Source organism: Corythoichthys intestinalis, chromosome 10 (assembly GCF_030265065.1).
Source record: "Corythoichthys intestinalis isolate RoL2023-P3 chromosome 10, ASM3026506v1, whole genome shotgun sequence".
In the NCBI taxonomy this organism is placed as follows: domain Eukaryota; kingdom Metazoa; phylum Chordata; class Actinopteri; order Syngnathiformes; family Syngnathidae; genus Corythoichthys; species Corythoichthys intestinalis.
In genome coordinates, this window is record NC_080404.1 from 31,099,321 (window position 1) to 31,120,887 (window position 21,567).

General features: G+C 39.4%; 1 protein-coding gene across 6 annotated transcripts in view; it reads right to left on the minus strand.

The window, feature by feature from the left end:
• The window catches only part of ikzf5 (IKAROS family zinc finger 5), a 264,268-nt gene that overhangs the window by 5,831 nt on the left and 236,870 nt on the right, over positions 1–21,567 (minus strand). For 2 of the 6 annotated variants that reach the window (XM_057848806.1, XM_057848805.1), the window contains exon 2: positions 17,863–17,966. The exons of 1 other annotated variant lie outside the window; for it this stretch is intronic. Coding sequence is in view for 1 of the 5 variants with exons in the window: in XM_057848803.1 (XP_057704786.1) it covers positions 2,429–2,471 (43 nt within the window). In the remaining 4 variants the exon portion in view is untranslated. Of the gene's footprint in view, positions 1–2,309; positions 2,380–2,428; positions 2,531–2,611; positions 2,976–17,862; positions 17,967–21,567 lie in introns of those variants that run through there. 3 more of the 6 variants (XM_057848803.1, XM_057848804.1, XM_057848807.1) reach the window with 3 other exon arrangements.

Sequence of the window (21,567 nt, forward strand, 5' to 3'; positions counted from 1 at the left end):
AAAACAGCGATCGCTTCCACACACATCCAAGCGGCCCATATCATTCAGGGGCATAAAATACCGCGTGTATTATGAAATAAACATGCTTTTTCGTGTCACAGGCACTTTAATGCAGTTATTGCAATTTTGTTTTATAACAATAGATTGGTTTATTTACATTTCAAAAACCAGAAGCCATTCATTTACGAATGTGATTGCACTTTAGTTTACATATTTAAATGTTCAGATATTAAGATTTGAATGAGGCAAAATAACATGCTTTTTCTCTCAAATACTGTATATTGTCATAATCGTTTGTTTCGGATGTAATTATTTTCTGTATAAAAATTTGGTGTTCAAAAAGTCTTTTTTTCAAACTTGAGTCTTGAAAAAGAGGGGGTCGTCTTATAATCAGGGCCAATACGGTAATTATGACTACTGTCTATGCGTGTCTTTCATACAGGCTTTATTTGATCTGTAAAAACAGCGCTGTAGAGTGATGAGGGTGTAAAATAAAAACATAGTAAAGTTAACTGTAAAATTTAGCTCAGTAGTCATTGATAGATAAAACACCAAGTAGCACTAGTGCCTAATGTCTCCAATACAGCAGGTATCATCCATTTATTTTGAACCCTGCAAAAACTCAAAATCCTATCAGGACTTACAATTTAGACCAGGGGTCAGCAATCTATGACACGTGTATCAGCACTGGCATGCAAAGGGTTAACCAGTGACATGCGAGCTAATGGCAAAAAAAAAAAAAAAAAAAAAAAAAAAGTGCCTTTTTCCTGGAATTAAGGCATTTTCAGTTGCGCGCCCTGTTATTTAGGGGCTTTACGGGAGTGCCCCTGTTGGATGGCATTTTTCTGGAGACTTTTATTGACAAAACAAAACCCAGCATGGGACACAGCCACTTTTCACGGTGCTGTCCGCGCAACTCTCTCTCAACACCTTGCTTCGCCTCCTGTCTTTTTCTCACCCAGACGCCCACTTTTTCTTCTACGCTTAACTAGTAAGCCGGTCATATTGTAGGGGACAGCGGCCCCTTGGGGATGCCGGTGTAGGTTCACTATCCTCTTCCCCTCACTATCCACTCGTTCTCGCTATATGATTGGCCGAAGAGTTGAAATGCTCTCCTGTGAAATGCCTGTTTAAAAATGTTCCTGTTGTTACTTCTTGCGTTTGCTTAAAAGTGCCCATTTAAAAAAGAAAAGCGATGGATGATACTACAAACAGCGTATTATTAACAAATGTTAAAGTTGTATAATCATATAGCGAGAATAAGGAACGTCACTGACAAGCGCAGGCCCCTGCGAGTGGATAGTGAAGGGAATAGGATAGTGCGCCTACACCGGTAACAACTGGTTTGCTGGTTCCTTCCGCTAGCTCTGTTTGTGCATTGTGCCTCGAGAGCGTTGTGTGTCGCACAACAAGTGTCAAATGCCACTACGAGACAAAACATGAAAATTCATGGAAAACAGGTGCAGGGATCACATTAAGGTAGGCAATGAGGCATCTTTTAAACTTGTAGTATAAAATCTAAAATTGTGCATAGAATTCACTGTTTAAGTTGCTAGTGAACAAGACAAAATATAAGACTCGCCTGTTCTGACTTTGAAGGTTAAAACAGCCCGTTCTGCACTGTGAGAGACCTGCACTGAGAATCACATCTGTTCCACTTTTCTTGCTGGGGTGTGTGTGTGTGTGTGATATGTTTACATATGACGCTGCTGTACAGCTGTTATTTCTGTTGAACTTATTTTCAAGTTTTGATATTTTCTACATTATGCATTTTTCCCCCCTTAATTGATAACGAAGAATGGTAGTTATCGGATTTCAATGTATGTCCATGTTATTTTCTTTGACGTAAAATTACAGCTCTGTTGGATATAAACATTTGGATGTGCATCATTAATCTTGGTGTGGCACGCTGATTGACAAGAAAATTTGAAAGTGACACCCCACACCAAAAAGGTTGCTGACCCCTGATTTAGACTAACTTAAAATTTAACTAGAACTTAAAAACAGCTCGACACATACAGAAATTCAATTGAAACACGTGGGGAAAAAAACCACCTAACTTTGAAGTTATGTTTGTTATCAAGCATAATGACAGTTTTTGGTTAGAAATAAGATGTTATTATATATACATGATCCTAACATTTTTGAGTGAAAGCAGTTTTTTTCTTTTTTTCAAGTGACATCTGAGATGGATATGTTGGTTGTTTTCAACAATGTACATCTAAAATAAAGACATTGATTATCTAAAAATGGTTCAATACTAGGTGAAATGTCTTGTTTTCTCATGTATATTTATAATTGCTCTTTACCTTAAAATATATATTTTATCCGATTACTTGCTGGAATTTTCAGCAGAATGTTCAATTACTAAAATATTTGATAGCTGCAGGCTGCAGCCTTAACTTGACAAGTGTTGCCAGACACTCACGCCACTGCTTATGATGCTGTAACGTAAAAATAGGTGGCGTCATGTTTAAACGGTCGAAGCATTGATGTCATCACTTGACTTGACGCAGGAAATGACATGCACCTACAGGAGAAATGAATCGATATAGATATGAATTGTACTTTTGTAAACTATCCAAGCGTCTAAACGTGTTCACATACTTACAGCCGTTTTATTTGCTTGTTTGAAAAAGCCAAGCCAGGACTTGAAATGTGAACACATCCAATGTGTCCAATCGGTGAACGCTTACAAATCCGTTCTCATCACCGCCATGTTGACATCACAGGTAAATATGCTATGCTGGTAGTAAACGTAAGCAACTGACTAAACCCAGCATCATTTCTTGCCCGCGGGGGAGCCGGTTTCTTCTTGAAAGCACCATTTTCATCCTTCTCTCTCGCGTCCGGATCAATTCTCCTAAAATGTCCGGCTTGTTAGATTTACGACGGCCCTCTCGCAGAATTTCACGCAAAATAGCCCAAAATGCTAAATCAAAACAATACACCAGTTTGAGCAGGGTCAAAGTTCAGAAAATCGTGCATCGAAGAAAATAGCCCGACTACCACACAAATGGTTCACAAAGGACGTTCCCACCAAGAAAACATTGAAAACTGCAAGTGACAACGTAAAACTTAAATTAAAATACTTTTTTTTTTTTTTTTAAAGTCCATAAAGTTGCTGCAGTATTTTTCGAGGGTAAAATAGTACATAGAAAACCAGATAAGGTGAAAGATTTTTTTTTTATTATTATTATATTTTTACAAAAATATTTTTTGCTTTTCTAGGTTTGATTGGAGGCTTTCGGGCTGTTTGTTTCAAAAGCGGCCTCATTGCCCATTTCATCCTGAGATTACTCGCCCGAAGTAAGACGAGTCGTGTCTCACGGAGGTGTGACCGATGTGAAACAGCATGCTGCAGGCCACCTCCACAAACGGAATATATGACTCCAGAGGAGCCAGGCAGCTTTGTTACAATTCTTTGTACCTGAAACATCCCCTGAGCTTGATTTGGTATGTTATTATGCTCTTATATATTGATGACATCGTCACATTTTGGCTATACTAGTCCTTCTAAAAAAAAATAGCGTATTGTGATAAAGTTCATTATTTTCTGTAATGTACTGATAAACATTAGACCTTCATATATTTTAGATTCATTACACACAGCTGAAGTAGTTCAAGCCTTTTATTGTTTTAATATTGATGATTTTGGCAAAAAAGTCAAGAAAAAACAAAAATCCCTATCTAAAAAAATTGGCATATAATTAAAAGGTACTCTAAAGAAGCACCTAACCTAATCATCTGAATCAACGAATTAACTCAAAACCCCTGCGAAAGATTCCTGAGGCTTTTAAAAACTCCCAGCCTTGTTCATTACTCAAAACCGCAATCATGGACAAGACTGCCGACCTGACTGCTGTCCAGAAGGCCATCATTGACACCCTCAAGCAAGAGGCTAAGACACAGAAAGAAATTTCTGAGCAAATAGGCTGTTCCCAGAGTGCTGTATAAAGGCACTTCAGTGGGAAGTCTGTGGGAAGGAAAAAGTGTGGCAGGAAACGCTGCACAATCAGAAGAGGGGACTGCACCCGAGAAAGATTGTGGAGAAGGGCCGATTCCAGACCTTGGGGGACCTGCAGAAACAGGTGACTGAGTCTGGAGTAGAAATATCCAGAGCCACCGTGCACAGGTGTGTGCTGGAAATGAGCTACAGGTGCCGTATTCCCCAGGTCAAGCCACTTTTGAACTTGAAATAACAGCAGAAGCGCCTGACCTGGGCTACATAGACGCAGCACTGGACTGTTGCTCAGTGGTCCAAAGTTTTTCAGATGAAAGCAAATTTTGCATGTCATTCGGAAATCAAGGTGCCAGAGTTTGGAGGAAGACTGGGGAGAAGGAAATGCCAAAATGCCTGAAGTCCAGTGTCAAGTACCCACAGTCAGTGATGGTCTGGGGTGCCATGTCAGCTGCTGGTGTTGTTCTACTGTGTTTTATCAAGGGCAGGGTCAATGCAGCTAGATATCAGGAGATTTTGGAGCACTTCATGCTTCCATCTGCTGAAAAGCTTTATGGAGATGAAGATTTCATTTTTCAGCACAACCTGGCACCTGTTCACAGTGCCAAAACCACTGGTAAATGGTTTACTGACCATCCATTACTGTGCTCAATTGGCCTGCCAACTCTCCTGACCTGAACCCCATAGAGAACATGTGGGATATTGTGAAGAGGAAGTTGAGAGACACCAGACCCAACACTGTGGATGAGCTTAAGGCCGCTATCGAAGCATCCTGGCCCTCCATAACTCCTCAGCAGTGCCACAGGCTGATTGCCTCCATGCCACGCCGCATTGAAGCAGTTATTTCTGCAAAAGGATTCCCGACCAAGTATTAAATGCATAGCTGATATAATTAATTGAAGGTGTACTTTTTTTGTATGTTTTTGTATGCTAATTGTTTTGGATAGGGATTTTTTGTTTTTCTTGACTTTTTTGCCAAAACAATCAATATTAAAACAATAAGAGGTTTGAAGTACTTCAGTTGTGTGTAATGGATCTAAAATATAGGTAAGTGTAAAGTTTATCAGTACATTACAGAAAATAATGAACTCTATCACAATATGCAGTTAGTAAAAGGATTCGTATTTATATTTACTTTCATACATCTTGCATACATAGGAGCATAGCTAGGCTATTTCAGTTGCTACTATGGTTTATTATTTTCAGGAATGTTGATTTTTTTAAACATGCATTTATCATTAATCAATCTGGACTGAATTCATGTACCCATAAAGAACATCTTATTTTGTTATGCTTACTCATGCTGCTCATTTGGAATTATTCTTAAAAGATTAACGACACATAAATACTGTGAATAAATAGTCCTACTGCGAATACATACTATCTATTGATTAATTAATAATGACACTAAAATAAAAGTAATAATTTGACATCATCCCACTCCTACCCTCTGAATTACTGCAGCTGAGTTGACACAGGTATACCAAACTGTGGACACAACTTCAATCAGAAGATTCTATGTGACTCCAAAATGGTGAAGAAAATGACTTTAGGGAGAACAAAGCAAAAGGAAATGTTGAAACAAGTCCTGGGTTTAAAGGCAGTGGATGATGTGTTTAAGATCTTAATGTCACCCATCCCATTCGCCATACAGACCGATGCCTCGAATAAATTGAGCAGGAAGATGTTTCCCCTTGCTGTCCAGTAATTCAGTCCAGAGTCTGGAGTCACCAACAAAATTCTAGACTTCGTACAGAATGCAGATAAGTGGAACATTCCCTTGAGAATTTTGGCTAGTTAATGGATCACGTGACCACATTCAGTGCTGACAACACAAATGTTAATTACAGTATTCACAACTCTGTTTTCATTAACCTGCAGGAAAAAAACAAAACAATCTCCTGCAAGGAAACTGCCATGCCCACATAGTCCACAATACAGTTTTCTCATATAAAAATAGATAAATTTCTTTGCATTTTAGTAGTTTGGGGATTTCGCTTTTTTTCCACCTGTACGGCTTTGGCCGCGAGGGGGGCGTCCCATACTTATACAGTGGTACCTCTATATACGAAGTTAATTGGTTCCAGGACCTTGTTTGTAAGTCGAAATGGTCCTATGTCGAGCAGGATTTTCCCATAGGAATACATTATAATTCCATTAATTCGTTCCACAGCCCAAAAACCTACTCTAAATCCTTAATAAATACACCTGGTACTATTACAAATGGCAATTACACATGGCAAATCAAATGAATTATAAATAAAAATCGGAATAATATTATAATAATAATAATAATAATAATAATACCTGTAATTATGTAACGAATCGGGTTCTAATTTGGCGGACGTTTTTTGCGGTACCTGAACGCACCGCACCCGAGAGCGGTGAGCTTGAGAGTTTCACCTTCACTTTCAATGTTTTCTTGAGAACACTGTCAACTTTGGCGGTCAGGAGGCGTTTTGTGTTGAATAAGTTGTGAAATAAATGATAAAAACGTGACGAAGCTGGCGATTTCTTTGGTGATATTACCACAATAATAATTGTCAGCTTAACTTATAAAGACTGGCGAACGGTGGTTGGAGGAAGACCGTGGAGAGTATTGTTGAGCCAGTTTACGGATGCACACCCCTTGCTCATAATTTTCTATAATTTGCATCTTCATTTAGAAGGTAAGCATCACCTTTTTCCTTGTTTCACCACCTGTACCAACCTTTTTAAAACCTGTGTTGATTTCTCACAAGAAAATCAGCCGTGTGTTCGTCTGCGGTGCTAACATGTCATCGTATTTCGGGCATGTCGTCGGATGTAGAAACAAATGGCCAGTCAAATTTTACGTCGGATGTCGAAAAGATCGTGTGTAGAAGCGATCGTATGTCGAGGTACCACTGTATATCGGAAAGGTGGCAACCCTAAGTACGACACACAATAATGAGGAATATTACAGTATACTGCACTGTTTGTTCATTACGTAAATGATTTGTTAAAAGTGTTTAAAAAATTTGTTGAAATTTATGCTAATGTAAAGGGCTTTGGGCATGGTAACCATGTAGATAAATGCGCTATATAAGTACTGTCCATTTACCATTACAATTTACCAAAAGAATTTTGAGCGCAATTTTTCAAGGAATAACACTCAAAGTGGATTAAAATAGCAGAAAGTGTGGCCTCAACCATTTATTCAGAAAACATGAAATTATCAAGAGTGGGATAGAAATGTACGAATATTAATGATGGCAAATAAGATCTAATGAAATGTAAGCCATGTTCTCTGTACAAAAAGAAAAACAAAAGCTAATTGGATCGCCTGGATGGAAGGCACAAGATCTCACTCGCTTTGTTATTATAATGGCTACGCCTCCGTTATTTGTATATATATATAATTTTGAAAGAAAATTGAGAGGTACATTCTCGGGATGTATAAGCATCAATCTTCAAAGCCTGATTTATTATTGATATTTTTTTTAATTGTCTCAGGGCCGATTAATTAATTATTTGTGGATTTATTGTTGCTTGTAGGTTCCAAGTTTGCCAGTAGAGGTCATGCACGCTCTTTAGGTGTGCTTATCATGTCTCTGGGCTGCTGATAACTTACTTTTAGTGTGACCCAGACAGTCGTAGTCCGTTTGAACCATTTTTCCACGCTAATTTGTTAGATTACTATGTAACATCTAGACCCCTAAGGTCGTCTGGAACTGGTCTCCTGTATGTTCCAAGAACCAAGCAGGGTGAGGCAGCATTTAGTTATTATGCTCCTCACTTCTGGAACAAGTTACGTGAAGGTCTGAAGTATGCTCAAACTGTTAGCTCCTTAAAATCAGGGTTAAAAACACTTTTGTTTAACACTGCATATCCATAACTGTCTATATATGTCAATCTATTTGCTTTCTATTCCTCTTGTGCTTTATCTCCATTGGGGATTTCAATTATTAGTAATAGTATTTGTTTTATTTATTTATTTATTTATTTATTTATTTATTATTCTATTCCGGGGTGGCGTGGCTCAGTGGTAGAGTAGTTGTCCCCCAACCCAGAGGTTGTGGGTTCGATTCTTCGCCCTGATGAACTCGTCAAAGTATCCTTGAGCAAGATACTGAACCCCACGTTGCTCCTGGTGCTGTGTCACCAGTAGGTAAATGGCGAAATAGTGTAAAGCGCTTTGAGCGCCTTGAAAGGTGGAAAAGCGCTATATAAGTGTAACACCGTTAACACCGTTCTATTCGTGATTAAATGCGATTTTTATGTATAATTTTATTTCCTATTTTGATTGTCTTTGTTTTTACGTTCTATTGGATTTAGTGTGATTTTTATGATCTTCATGTGATGTAAAGCACTTTGAATTGCCTTATGTTGAATTGTGCTATGTAAATACATTTGCCTTGCCTTGCCTTTTAACTGATGACTTCTGGCAGTGGGCCAAAGACGCTGGCTTATGCTTTGTTGTTTCAGCTCCAATGTCATTGTCAACAACTCTTCATTGGAAACACTCCATTTGTCACTTGGTCTGAGCAGTCTCCAGTGAAATGTTTTGATCAAACATCAGAATACACCCTTGGTCCACTGCACTTCATTCGTGTCCACTCTGTTTGCTCAATCCACTCTGCTCTCACCACTTGGTCGGACGGAAATTTATAGATGCTTATACCTACAGTGTTCTTGTTTGTGCAGTTTCCTACACAACGAGTATTTGCCATTGTTCCAATAAAAAAACAATTAAATTGCTTGGAAATAAGAACTAAAACGCTGACTGCCACAATTTTTAACTACATTGATGAGGATGCTGCGCGCAAGAGACTCCCTTCTCACATGACACTTCTGGTTACTGATGTCTCCGGCCAACAGCGGGATATTTAAACTGGGATTAAAATGGTGTGTAGTGGTTCTTTGGTTTATTCTAAGAACAAAAGGATTACAGGTTGTGGCTCATGGATGTGCAAGTTAATCTAATTCAGTATAAAGTTCTCCCTTAGGTGACAGTGAGACACATTTTTCACAAATTTTTCTTAATCTACGTTTCCAAGAACTTCTATACTTATGCAGTCGGTCCATTTATATACATTGTAGAGAAATGAATATTCAATTTACCGGTAGGTAACTGCTCAAATGAAAATTCCGATTGTCCCATGTGCTAAAACAGCACATTTCAGAGGGTGCTTTTATTGAGGGCAGTCTATGTGGCACATCTGTGAAATAATCACACTGTGTGCCATAATCAGTGTGTGTTAATATTTTACCGTAACTTCAACAGGACTGCTTATTTAAGACCAACCCCATATCTTTACAACCACAACAATGAAGTGTGAAACCTTCTAATTAGCTAACTGACCCATTCACATCCACCATGACATGAGACACTTTTTACCTGCAACGCATGTAATTAGGTGCAAGTGGCAAATGAGGCACAACACTTTCAAAAAGCTATCGACTCATTCATGATTCATCTTCGTCAATAATTTAATACTAGGGAGCAACAAGAAGATCGTGTTGCTCTACTAATGTCAAAGCTCAAGGAAAAGCCACCGAGGAGAAGATGACAAATGGGCACAAGTGGAGTTTGAACACTGGATCCCTTCACTGCATTACAACAGGCCAAGTGTATTACACCAATACATAACAGTAATTTAAACCTGCCACCACTCAACTCTAGACTGTGTAACATGAGTGTATAATGAACCCTCCTATAATGTGGTATATTATTAGAGTGTTTGTGTCCACAGGCAGAGAATAAACCAAAAGATGTATGGACTTCTTTGCATGCGGTTACAACAAGTGGACACAAGATGGTGCACGTGTCTTATATTGAAACATCAGTTTAAACGCCACCAGCTATGTTGACTCCATTCCAAATATATTACATAATCAATATTGATTACTGATAACACACAGATCAACAGTATGCACCTTCACGTTCTAGCAGGAGACATCTTAGAAGTCAATTAGGATCACCTCCCAACAGCCTGTCCGCACGTTTCTTATTTTATTGCAATTTAATTATGCACAGGTTTCCAGCAGGCCCTAGATCCTGTTGAATAATTTACATGCGGACAAAATGATTTGTTCGTGAGAAGAGACGGAACTTGCTTTAATTGTATATTACAGGAGTTGTTCATACACTACACAGTACAGTGGAACCTCCGAAGTACCTTTAAGCAGACACGGAAACAAGTAATGGTAATTTGTCTGTTAACTCATTCACTGCCATTTGAAGACAAGAGAAATCCAACCCATTGGAATTGGAAGGGCTGGCAGTGAAAATGTTTTTGTGCCATTGATGGCGATAGACATCTATGGCACAAAAACACGACATAGATGTAGACAGGATGTAAGTGACTGTAGAGTACAACCACAACATTTGTAAGTCGCACAGATTGTATTTTGAGCGCATATGTAACAAAAATGGCTGTAATTTCAAACCCTGAAAAATACATGTTGGGGACGCCAGAGCCCTATAATGGTAGGCGTTGCTAAACGGCGGATTAAAAGACTACCGTATTGGCCCGAATATAAGACGGCCCTGATTATAAGACGACCCCCTCTTTTTCAAGACTCAAGTTTGAAAAAAAGACTTTCTGAACACCAAATTTCCATACAGAAAATAATTACAGTACATCCGAAACAAATGATTATAACAATATATCTGAGAGAAAAAGCATGTTATTTTGCCTTATTCAAATATTATATTATTAATATTCTAAACATTTAAATATGTAAACTAAAGTGCAATCACATTCGTAAATGAATGGCTTCTGGTTTTTGAAATGTAAATAAACCAATCTATTGTGATAAAACAACAAAATTGCAATAACTGCATTAACCATCAAAGTGAAGTCTAACTGTAACTGTAGTCTTGAAACAAATCTGAATAAGGAAAAACATTGCAATAAAAGAATGCAAACTGGTTACACTAAAAAGAGTAGCTGAGATCTCTCATAACAGAACATCACTTCAATGATATCTGGCGCCATCTAGCATCGTGAATAGGGAGAGTAGCTGAGATCTGTCATGACAGAACATCGCCTCAATGATATCTGGCGCCATCTAGCGTCGTGAATGGGTATAATGTCTAGACCACGAATATAATACGAGCCCCTCTTTTTTAGTGTTATTTCAATGCAAAAAACACCGTCTTATATACGGGCCAATACGGTACTTGAATTTAGGTAATATCTGGGTCAGGCTAACTTGCCTTACACACACTAACACACACGCACGCACACAAACGTATATCCAAATATTATACATACATATAGTACAGGCCAAAAGTTTGGACACACACTCTCATTTATTGGTTTTCTTTATTTTCATGACTATTTACATTGTAAATTCTCACTGAAGGTAATAAAACTATGAATGTACATGTGTGGAATTATGTAGTTAGCAAAAAAAAAAAAAAAGGTGAAATAACTAAAACAGGTATAATATTAGGGTATGTTCAACGTAGCCACCCTTTGCTCTGATTACTTTTTTGCACACTTTTGCCATTTGGGGTTGGGACCCTCATTTGTGTTGCATTGAATGAGGTGTGTCCAAACTTTTGGCCTGTACTGTCACTGTAGTCATCTATGAGCGAAGTGAGAAACACAGCTGATGCTCCAGAAGGAAGTCACCCCAAAGATAGTGGTAAAAAGACTTAACTCTATCAACAACGTGGACCTTCCTAATGCATTTCAGACTAGCTAGCTAGCACCAGCTAAGTAGCAGCATTATCTTAGAACTGGGATGTAACTTTTGACCGCAAAAGTGACTTGATGCTTGATTAATTACATGGGCCTTTATACGGATAGCTGGGGGCTGGAGCTAACTAACTTACTACTAGTAGTGATAAATACTCCCCTTCTTGAAAAACCTTCTTATGTCCATCCTTCATCCATCTATTCACGTTCATGCTCTGCTCTGTGCGTCAGAGGTACACACACACACACACACACACACACACACACACACACACACACACGCACACACACACACGCACACACACACACGCACCCCCCCCACACACACACACACACACATACACACAGTGCCGACGCACTGAAGGGACTCTATACCTTACTCTATGCTATGGAGTAAGGGGAAACTGACAGATTTATGATCATATTTAAGTTAATAATGAAAGGTTATAGGACTATTGATTTGAACTAATATTCTGGCAACTTCATAGTGAAAATGGCAATATTTTTTTTGCGTATAAATATATAACAGGCTTAATGATGCCCCCTGATTGGACGTCTTTTGCCGTCAATGGCAGCCAATGACTTTATAATCCTCCCTCCATAATCCTGGTTGCTAGGCAGTTACAGGTGAAGTAATCCTTATGTGTTTTGTGGTGTTGACTGTTGAACGAGTTCCACTGAGATGCCCTAAATCAAAGGTGCTATTCCAGCATTTGTGTGCGTGTGATGAAGTTGTACAATTACTCTTAAACTTGACATTTTGCAAAGGTGCGCCTCTAAATCAAGCCGAGTGCACGACAGCTCCCCGGCGACACCTGTCTTCAAGGAGGCTGCGGTGTTACCCACTCACCTCAGATCCCATTTAAATGAGCGCAATGAAAAGGTTCCAATGCACCTCTTAACCTGCTTGATTTACCGCCTGTTTGCACTGTCTCATGCCATACACGAGGCCGCTCATTTGCGCCTCAAATTGGAATTACATTTGAAGAAGAGGCCTCCTTAAAATGCGGCGTCATCTTTGTTGGCCTTATTGGAAGATTATCTGCGTCTAAAAGCTTTTTAATCCCACACAAGTGCATTCGTAGTAACAGTGGACGGACGGAAAAGGTGAAGGGGGATTAGACGGGGGACTGCTTCTTTCTTGGGAGTCGCCATGTGGAGCATTTGAAAAAGAGCTGAGTGTGAGCATAAAGGACGTATGTATCAAGCTTTTCTTTCCTCGCACCACTTAATTTCCTCGTGGGCTCGCCTCGCTGCTTTGTTATGAATGTAATTGCCGCCTTTGATGAGCATACTATTATCTGGATCACACTTTACATGGGAAAACAAGACTGCCCCCTTCGTCCACCTCCACCTCCCATTTAACTCTGCAAAGACTACCCCGCCTCTCTTTCCACCCTCGTCTTTTACAATTATGCAGGGAACAAGTGGCTTTTCATAAAGCCAGCATGTCTCCCTTGATTGGCGGGGCTCAGAGCCTGCCACATGTGGACAAAGGGACAGATTAGATGTGATATAGGCGCGCCAAAAACCCAATTTCCTTGATTAATTTCCTGAGTGTCTCGCAGAAGAGGGTCCCCTCACTGAAAGACAAACTTTTATCTGTTGATGGATGTGGTGACTCAATGGACAGACGGACATTTTATTGACCTTAGTTTGACCTCATCTGTCTGTTCCTTAAAGCGACGAAGAGAATTGTTCCACTTGAGTAGCGTGGCACAAGACGGGCCTATTTATGAATAGGATTCATCGGAACCAGACGCTTCTAGCAAAATCAAAATGAGATGTGATACCCTCTATTGGTGATGTTTGTATTTTATAAACAGAAAAAAAAAATGTTTTAAGTTATTTTTTTACTAGGGCTGCCAAACGATTAAAATTTTTAATCAAGTTAATCACAGCTTAAAAATTAATTAATCGTAATTAATCACAATTCAAACCCTGTATAAAATATGCCACATTTTTCTGTAACTTATTGTTGGAATCGAAAGATAAGACACAAGATGGATATATACATTCAACTACTGTACATAAGTACTGTATTTATTATAACAGTAAATCAACAAGATGGCATTAACATTATTAACATTCTGTTAAAGCGATCCATGGATAGAAAGACTTGTAGTTCTTAAAAGATAAATGTTAGTACAAGTTATAGAAATTTTATATTAAAACCCCTCTTAATGTTTTCGTTTTAATAAAATTGGTAAAAATTTCAATCAAAAACTAAACTAGTAGCCCGCCATTGTTGATGTCAATAATTACTTACACAATGCTCATGGGTGCTGAAGCCTATAAAATCAGTCGCACCCAAGCGCCAGCAGACTCCATAAAACTCCATAAAAAACAATTAACATGTGGGCATTTCACTGTACTGTCATTTAAATCTGTCTGAGCGGGGCATGTGCGTTAATTGCGTCAAATATTTTAACGTGATTAATTTTAAAAAATTAATTACCGCCCGTTAACGCGATAATTTTGACAGCCCTATTTTTTACATTACTCTCACATCCGAAACTTTTAAGTAAAAGTCCTTAAAGTGCGTATGACACCAAAAAGCATGCTTTTTTTTTCATATTTCACGCGGTGTTTTATGCTCCTGAATGAAATGGACCGCTTGGATGTGTGTGGAAGCAATCGTTTTATATATTCAATTTTTGAATCCCGTGCCATGAAAATGAGTGACTTCCGGCTTCAGTCTTGGGTTTAGGACGAATGCGAATGTGACGTCACCCGGGTCAGCATCTCACAATACAGCGTTGCTTTATAGCATGCAGATGGACTGAGGATTCAGTTGATTCTGTTGATACATTGGTTTATTTTTCGCATCACGTCAGCTAAACGGCTGCATAAAATTGTTCCTGCAACAAAGAAGGCCGTGTGAGCCTTTTTGGCTTTCAAAAGGTTCCCGTTCACTGCGAATATTGGCCAAAACAAGCCCTATTACTGTGGGACCATTGGATTTAGGAAGTGAGTAAACATCGTATTTTGTATTATGTCAAATACTGTGATCATGGCACATATTTTAATACGGAGGTGGTTAGCATTTTGTGGCTGATTGTCCACTGAAAATGCCACTCGGCCAACGACCGGTGGCTTGTCGCACACACCCCCGCCGGGAGAGTGCTATACTCGGCTTATTGCCCTCTTCGTGTGCCCGGTGTTCTGTCAAATTTTCAACCCCATCAGAAATTACAACTCTGTGTTATAAATGGCTGCGAATACAGCGATTAAAAGAAAACAATACAAACTTTCTTTAAATAAACGACTATTTACTTACATTTGATCATGGACAGACATGTAGAAAGGTTCTCCTCAGATACATCCTGCTATGTTAGCTGCACAACAACAGCACGCCGCTTTCTGTTGACGACTTCGCAGTGTAGTAAAGCATTATTTTACGCCATCGTGTTTACAATGTGGCAGCTACGCGCTCCTCCGTCGTTAGCCGGTTTGTCCGTCGGTATTCTCCAGCTGCTTCCCCAGCGAGCGCTCCTGTCCGTAGCAGGTAGGGTTGCCACCTGTCCCTTGAAATAAGGAACGATCCGAAACTGGGTATTTAATGTTGCGTTCCGTATTGAACTAATACAGAATATAAATGAATTGATACATTTCTATGCATTTTAGGAGTTTTGGGGATGTCCCTTTTTTTCTCTGCCTGTACAGCTTTGGGCGCGAGGGGGGCGTCCCGTATTTCTTATATCTAGCAGGGAAATGAGCTGTAACTTGCTCACTGCCGGCGGGTTTGCCGTTCGGCGACGACAATCAACAACCCCGCCGCTGTGTGATATGATCCTGGGTAGTTTTGAGTGATTTTTCGCTTTGAAAGCCGAGAATAGACTTTGAAACATCACTCGGTTCGGGTTAACATGTCGGCTAGCTGTCACACCTCTTGGATTGTTTACATTATCCGAAGACGGGGCAGGGAAATGACAAAAGCCTGACTAACTATGATGGCATGAAATATAGTTCGGGAGGTGCAACAGTAAAGGTGAAGTCGACAGTTTTGACCATTATGGAGTAATTTTGCCATGTCGTACTGAATAAATGCATTTTTATTATTTCATATTCCATGTAGTACAAGACTGTTATTTGTCATGACCATACCATTTATTTAGCAATTGGGGAAAAATACTTCGATAAAAAGAATATCCTGTAAAAATATTGGAGTATAGAGATTGAAACAATGAAATTTTGCGGCTCTCTTCATCGCATTTTCCTCGTTCTGAATAATTCCCCCTCAGTGGGTTGAATTCTAAATCAGATGAAACCATGACCCTGCCGACATCATCCTCTTGTTGGGGACCCTAGAGCCCTATAATGGTAGGCGTGGCTAAACGGCGGATTAAAAGACTACGTATAGGCCCGAATATAAGACGGGCCTGATTACAAGATGACCCCCTCTTTTTCAAGACTCAAGTTTGAAAAAAAGACTTTTTGAACACCAAATTAATTTTCATACAGAAAATAATTACAGTACATTGAAACAAATGATTATAACAATATACAGGACTGTCTCAGGAAATTAGAATAAGAATCACAATATTCTAATTATCTGAGACAGTCCTGTATTTGAGAGAAAAAGCATGTTATTTTGCTTCATTCAAATTTTAATATCTGAACATTTAAATATGTAAACTAAAGTGCAATCACATTCGTAAATAAATGGCTTCTGGTTTTTGAAATGTAAATAAACCAATCTATTGTGATAAAACAACAAAATTGCAATAACTGCATTAACCATCAAAGTGAAGTCTAAATGTAACTGTAGTCTTGAAACAAATCTGAATAAGGAAAAACATTGCAATAAAATAATGCAAACTGGTTAAACTTGAGAGTAGCTGAGATCTGTCATGACAGAACATCGCTTCAATGATATCTGGCGCCATCTAGCGTTGTGAATGGGTATAATGTCTAAAACGCGAATCTAAGACGACCCCCACTTTTTCAATGCCATATTCAATGTCATATTTCAATGCAAAAAACACCGTCTTATATTCGGGCCAATACGGTTATTTGTCGTCATCTGCGCTTTGCCAAATTGTTGTATATAGTCGAATCGTCTCAAAATATGATTCTAATTCACATAATAATGCTATTTAAGACTTTTTTTATCCTGTCGTACGACTTTAAGTTGTGTATGAAAATGCTTTTGTAAGCAGACCCATCATAAGCATTGAGGAAAAAGAGATACAGTTGCCTGTTTTTTGAGAAGCTTCCATCATTTTACAGATTTCAAATAAGTTTGCAGGTTTAAAAATCTAATCAAAATGACAACTAAAAATTGAATGTCTGGTTTCGGTGGAATAGCTTACATTTTCCTTAGAAAAAGGGTGAGCAGCGTCTTTCTGCACGGCCTCGTCGCAATGACATTGACTGACTGCCTGCCTGCCTAACACACAGACATAAAAGTGCTAAACAGCCTTTTGATAATAGCTACAATGAATAGATATGATGGGACTTTATGAGGCATTGCGCGATAAAGCCTCTGTCACCCAGGAACTGTTCCTCTGACTGCCTTATTACAGTTTTCAAGCACCACTTGACAAACAAACACACACAAGCAGGAGCGACGTCTTCCAATATTGGACCTAGAACTGAAATATCACCAACAGTCGGATATACTGTCTTAAGTAACAAATTATATTATCACTCATCAAAGATTCTTAAAATAGATTTGTTGACTTGGAGGATTTAAAAAAGAAATGTTTAAACAAAATTTTTGTGGGCAGCTGGATATGTTCCAACTCAACTGCCACTCTTTGAGGACAAGCATTATAGAAAGTGGATGGATGTATATATCCAAGTCATAATCACACTAGACTTGATGAATGCTTTTTCACCACCTGCCTGACTGTGGAAGCTTTATGCCGCCACAAACAGGTTGCCATCCGGAGCCAGTCACCGCACGGGAAAAAAAAGAATTGGCCGATATTTTTTACCCAGGTGGCATTTTAGGAGTATTTATTCGTCGTGCAGGCAGCCGAAAGCGGCGGCTACAAATAAAGAAGATGGCATCGTCGCTATTGACCGTTCAGCGACTCGAAATGAAGTGTCCGCCGGTGAGTTATCGCGGTCAGACGTTATTTGTACGGCCGCAAAAGTGGCGTCATTTTTCGCTTCCCCTCGTGCTGGCGGCCCCTAACACTTGTCACTCTTTGGCTGTAGCTCATTGTCCTGACTGATGCATCTGAATGCACAGTTGCTCTAATACCAGCGTTTTACTCGCACCTCAACAGGGACGTAATGGATGAGTCTGTCGTCTTGATGATAATATAGTGCGTCCACTGAGCCGTCTTCACATATGAACCGCTTTCTGGTGGGTTTCTCTCCACCTTTAACAAAGCAAACGGGAAGATAGCACATTTTATATTTGATAAAACAAACAGCAGTAGATTCTTAAATTCAAATATTTCACATAAATTTTACGCTCTCTTGCGTCTTTCATATCTTAAGAGATGAATGCTCCTAATCACCACACAAAGATTTTCAGCGTATTGAACAAAAATCCACAGTCAAGCTAATGTGAGTTAAAGTTTGAGATTAATGAGGCCTCCGTTCTCCCGAGATTATCGATCAAACACAATTTAAGCGGGAATGATTTCCCAGGCTTCCCCCTGCTGTAATATTAGCAATGCATCAACATCATGAAACAAAAATGGTCCCATGTCCTTGAAGCACCCACGGCACTAAGCTTGGAAATGGCCACCGATTGCTGTATGGATTGGTTCAAGCAGTTATACAGTCAGCGATATTAAAATTGATAGGACAAAAGCCCTAATTTAACTCATTGGTTGCCATTGACGGCGATAGATGTTCAACCTATTTGAAATGGAAGGGCTGACAGTGAATGAGCTCTGCCAGTTCTTACAATTCTAATGGATTGGACATCTATTGCAGCTGTATTAATGTTTAATTAATTAGTTAATGGATTCTTGGTTTATTCATGAAATACATTTAGAGGTCTTAATTATTGTTGTTTTCTATTTCTCAAGTCAACAATTGTAATATGATTAAAAATGAAAAGTATGAAATTCCCTTGCAACAACAATGCATCCAATATTGTCATTTACAGCCGTTTAGTGATGGAAAACTAGCTGCAGTTCCAGGCTCCAAGTTGAGCCTTCCTGCAGGCATCGTTAGCCAAGTGATGATGATGGGAACTACTCTGGCTATAATGGGAGGCTTGACTGACCCTTGACCTCCAACCATCGATCCCCTGGCCGTGTCCAGCTGGGCCACACTGAACCCAGTCAGCTGGAGAGGTGTTTAAAGGCTAGCGCTGCGGTGGCTGTCCACCCTACTACACACTCATTAATTACATCATTTACCTGTGACAGTGACAAACCTGCCTGGCCACGCCGCACTTTAGCCTCTTTGTACAAGTCCTGGAACAAAAGTGTTTTTTAAAAAAAACAAAACAAAAAAAAACATTGCTTCCCCATTCTGAACAGAGGTACAAACAAAAATCAGCCTTTCCAAAAGATTTCAGATGCTTAAATTGAACAGCAGTACTGACTAAATTTATATGGATCCAATCATTTTCTTTATCTCTTATTATCTTTAGTTCATTCCTACGAATTTGGGCCAAAGGCAGAGGACACCCTGGATAGGTCGCCATTAAATCACTGTGCACATACAGTAGGGCAAATAAGTATTTAGTCAACCACTAATTGTGCAAGTTCTCCCACTTGAAAATATTAGAGAGGCCTGTAATTGTCAACATGGGTAAACTTCAACCATGAGAGACAGAATGTGGAAAAAAAAAAACCCAGAAAATCACATTGTTTGAATTTTAAAGAATTTATTTGCAAATCATGGTGGTTTGATTTCTGGCTGTCAAAGAGGTCTAACTTCTTCTACCGAGGTCTAACGAGGCTCCCCTCGTTACTTGTATTAATGGCACCTATTTTAACTAATTATCGGTATAAAAGGCACCTGTCCACAACTTCAATCAGTCACACTCCAAACTCCACTATGGCCAAGACCAAAGAGCTGTCGAAGGACACCAGAGACAAAATTGTAGACCTGCACCAGGCTGGGAAGACTGAATCTGCAATAGGTAAAATTCTTGGTGTAAAGAAATCAACTGTGAGAGCAATTATTAGAAAATGCAAGACATACAAGACCACTGATAATCTCCCTCGATCTGGGGCTCCATGCAAGATCTCACCCTGTGGCTTCAAAATGATAACAAGAACTGTGAGCAAAAATCCTGGGACCACGCAGGGGGACCTAGTGAATGACCTACAGAGAGCTGGGACCACAGTAACAAGGCTACTATCAGTAACACAATGCGTCGCCAGGGACTCAAATCCTGCATTGCTAGACGTGTCCCCCTGCTGAAGCCAGTACACTTCCAGGCCCGTCTGTGGTTCGCTAGAGAGCATTTGGATGATCCAGAAGAGGACTGGGAGAATGTGTTATGGTCAGATGAAACCAAAATAGAACTTTTTGATAGAAACACAGGTTCTCGTGTTTGGAGGAGAAAGAATACTGAATTTTATCCGAAGAACACCATACCCACTGTGAAGCATGTTTTTCTGCAAAGGGACAAGGACAACTGATGTGTGTAAAGGAAAGAAAGATTGGGGCCATGTATCGAGAGATTTTGAGTGAAAATCTCCTCCCATCAGCAAGGGCATTGAAGATGAGACGTGGCTGGGTCTTTCAGCATGACAATGATCCCAAACACACAGCCAGGGCAACAAAGGAGTGGCTTTGTAAGAAGCATTACAAGATCCTGGAGTGGCCTAGCCAGTCTCCAGATCTCAACCCTTTAGAAAATCTGTGGAGGGAGTTGAAAGTCCGTGTCGCCCAACGACAGCCCCAAAACGTCACTGCTCTAGAGGAGATCTGCATGGAGGAATGGGCCAAAATACCAGCAAGAGTGTGTGAAAAGCTTGTGAAGAGTTACAGAAAACGTTTGGCCTCCATTATTGCCAACAAAGGGTACACAACAAAGTATTGAGATGAACTTTTGGTATTGACCAAATACTTATTTTCCACCATGATTTGCAAATAAATTCTTTAAAAATCAAACAATGTGAGTTTCTTTTTTTTTTCCCCCACATTTTGTCTCTCATGGTTGAGGTTTACCCATGTTGACAATTACAGGCCTCTCTAATATTTTCAAGTGGGAGAACCTGCACAATTAGTGGTTGACTAAATACTTATTTGCGAAACTGTATTGAGACCAAAAAAATCTGTGACAATAACTGTATTTAAATTCAGATACATTAACTTAAGTACCAAAAACTTTGATAGGAAAATGCCAAACAAACATGGTTTTCTTTGGTGGCCAAGAGGTGTCAGGCAAAATGCAAAGTTCAAACACTTTGCAAATAGAAAAAAAGCACGAACCCCAATTGCAAAGGCTTTGCAAAAAAAAAAAAGAAAAAGGTATTAGTAGTAGTATAAGTAAAACTTTTACAGCACAAACGATTGACATCAATTTTATATAAATTTGCGTCTGATGGGGAGGGGGGCAACTTTTTTTTTTTTTTTTTACTTTCAGGTCATTCTCTTGGCGTCATGCTGTGGGATTTTGCTGTTGTGGTGCGGGTTTTTGCTGTTGTACTGTGGGTCTTTGCATCCGTCTTGCTAGCCTTTTGCATTCGTGCTGTGAGCCATTTGCTGTCGTGTTGTGGCAATTGGGGTTCGTACTTTAAGCCAATTTGCAATCGCGCTTTAGGAATTGGGGATTGTGTTGTGGCAGTTTGCATTCGTGCTTTTTTCTTTTGCATAGTGTTTGCAATTGGGGTTTGTGTTTTTTTCTATTTGCAAAGTGTTTGGACTTTGCATTTTGCCTGACACCTCTCGGCCACTGTAGTTTTCCCATATCCCCTAAGAATACCACATTTTTTTGCACTGAATTATGCGTTGCAAAAGCTACGAAAAAAAAATGTTGGCACGGGCTAAGGCTCAGGTGGTTCG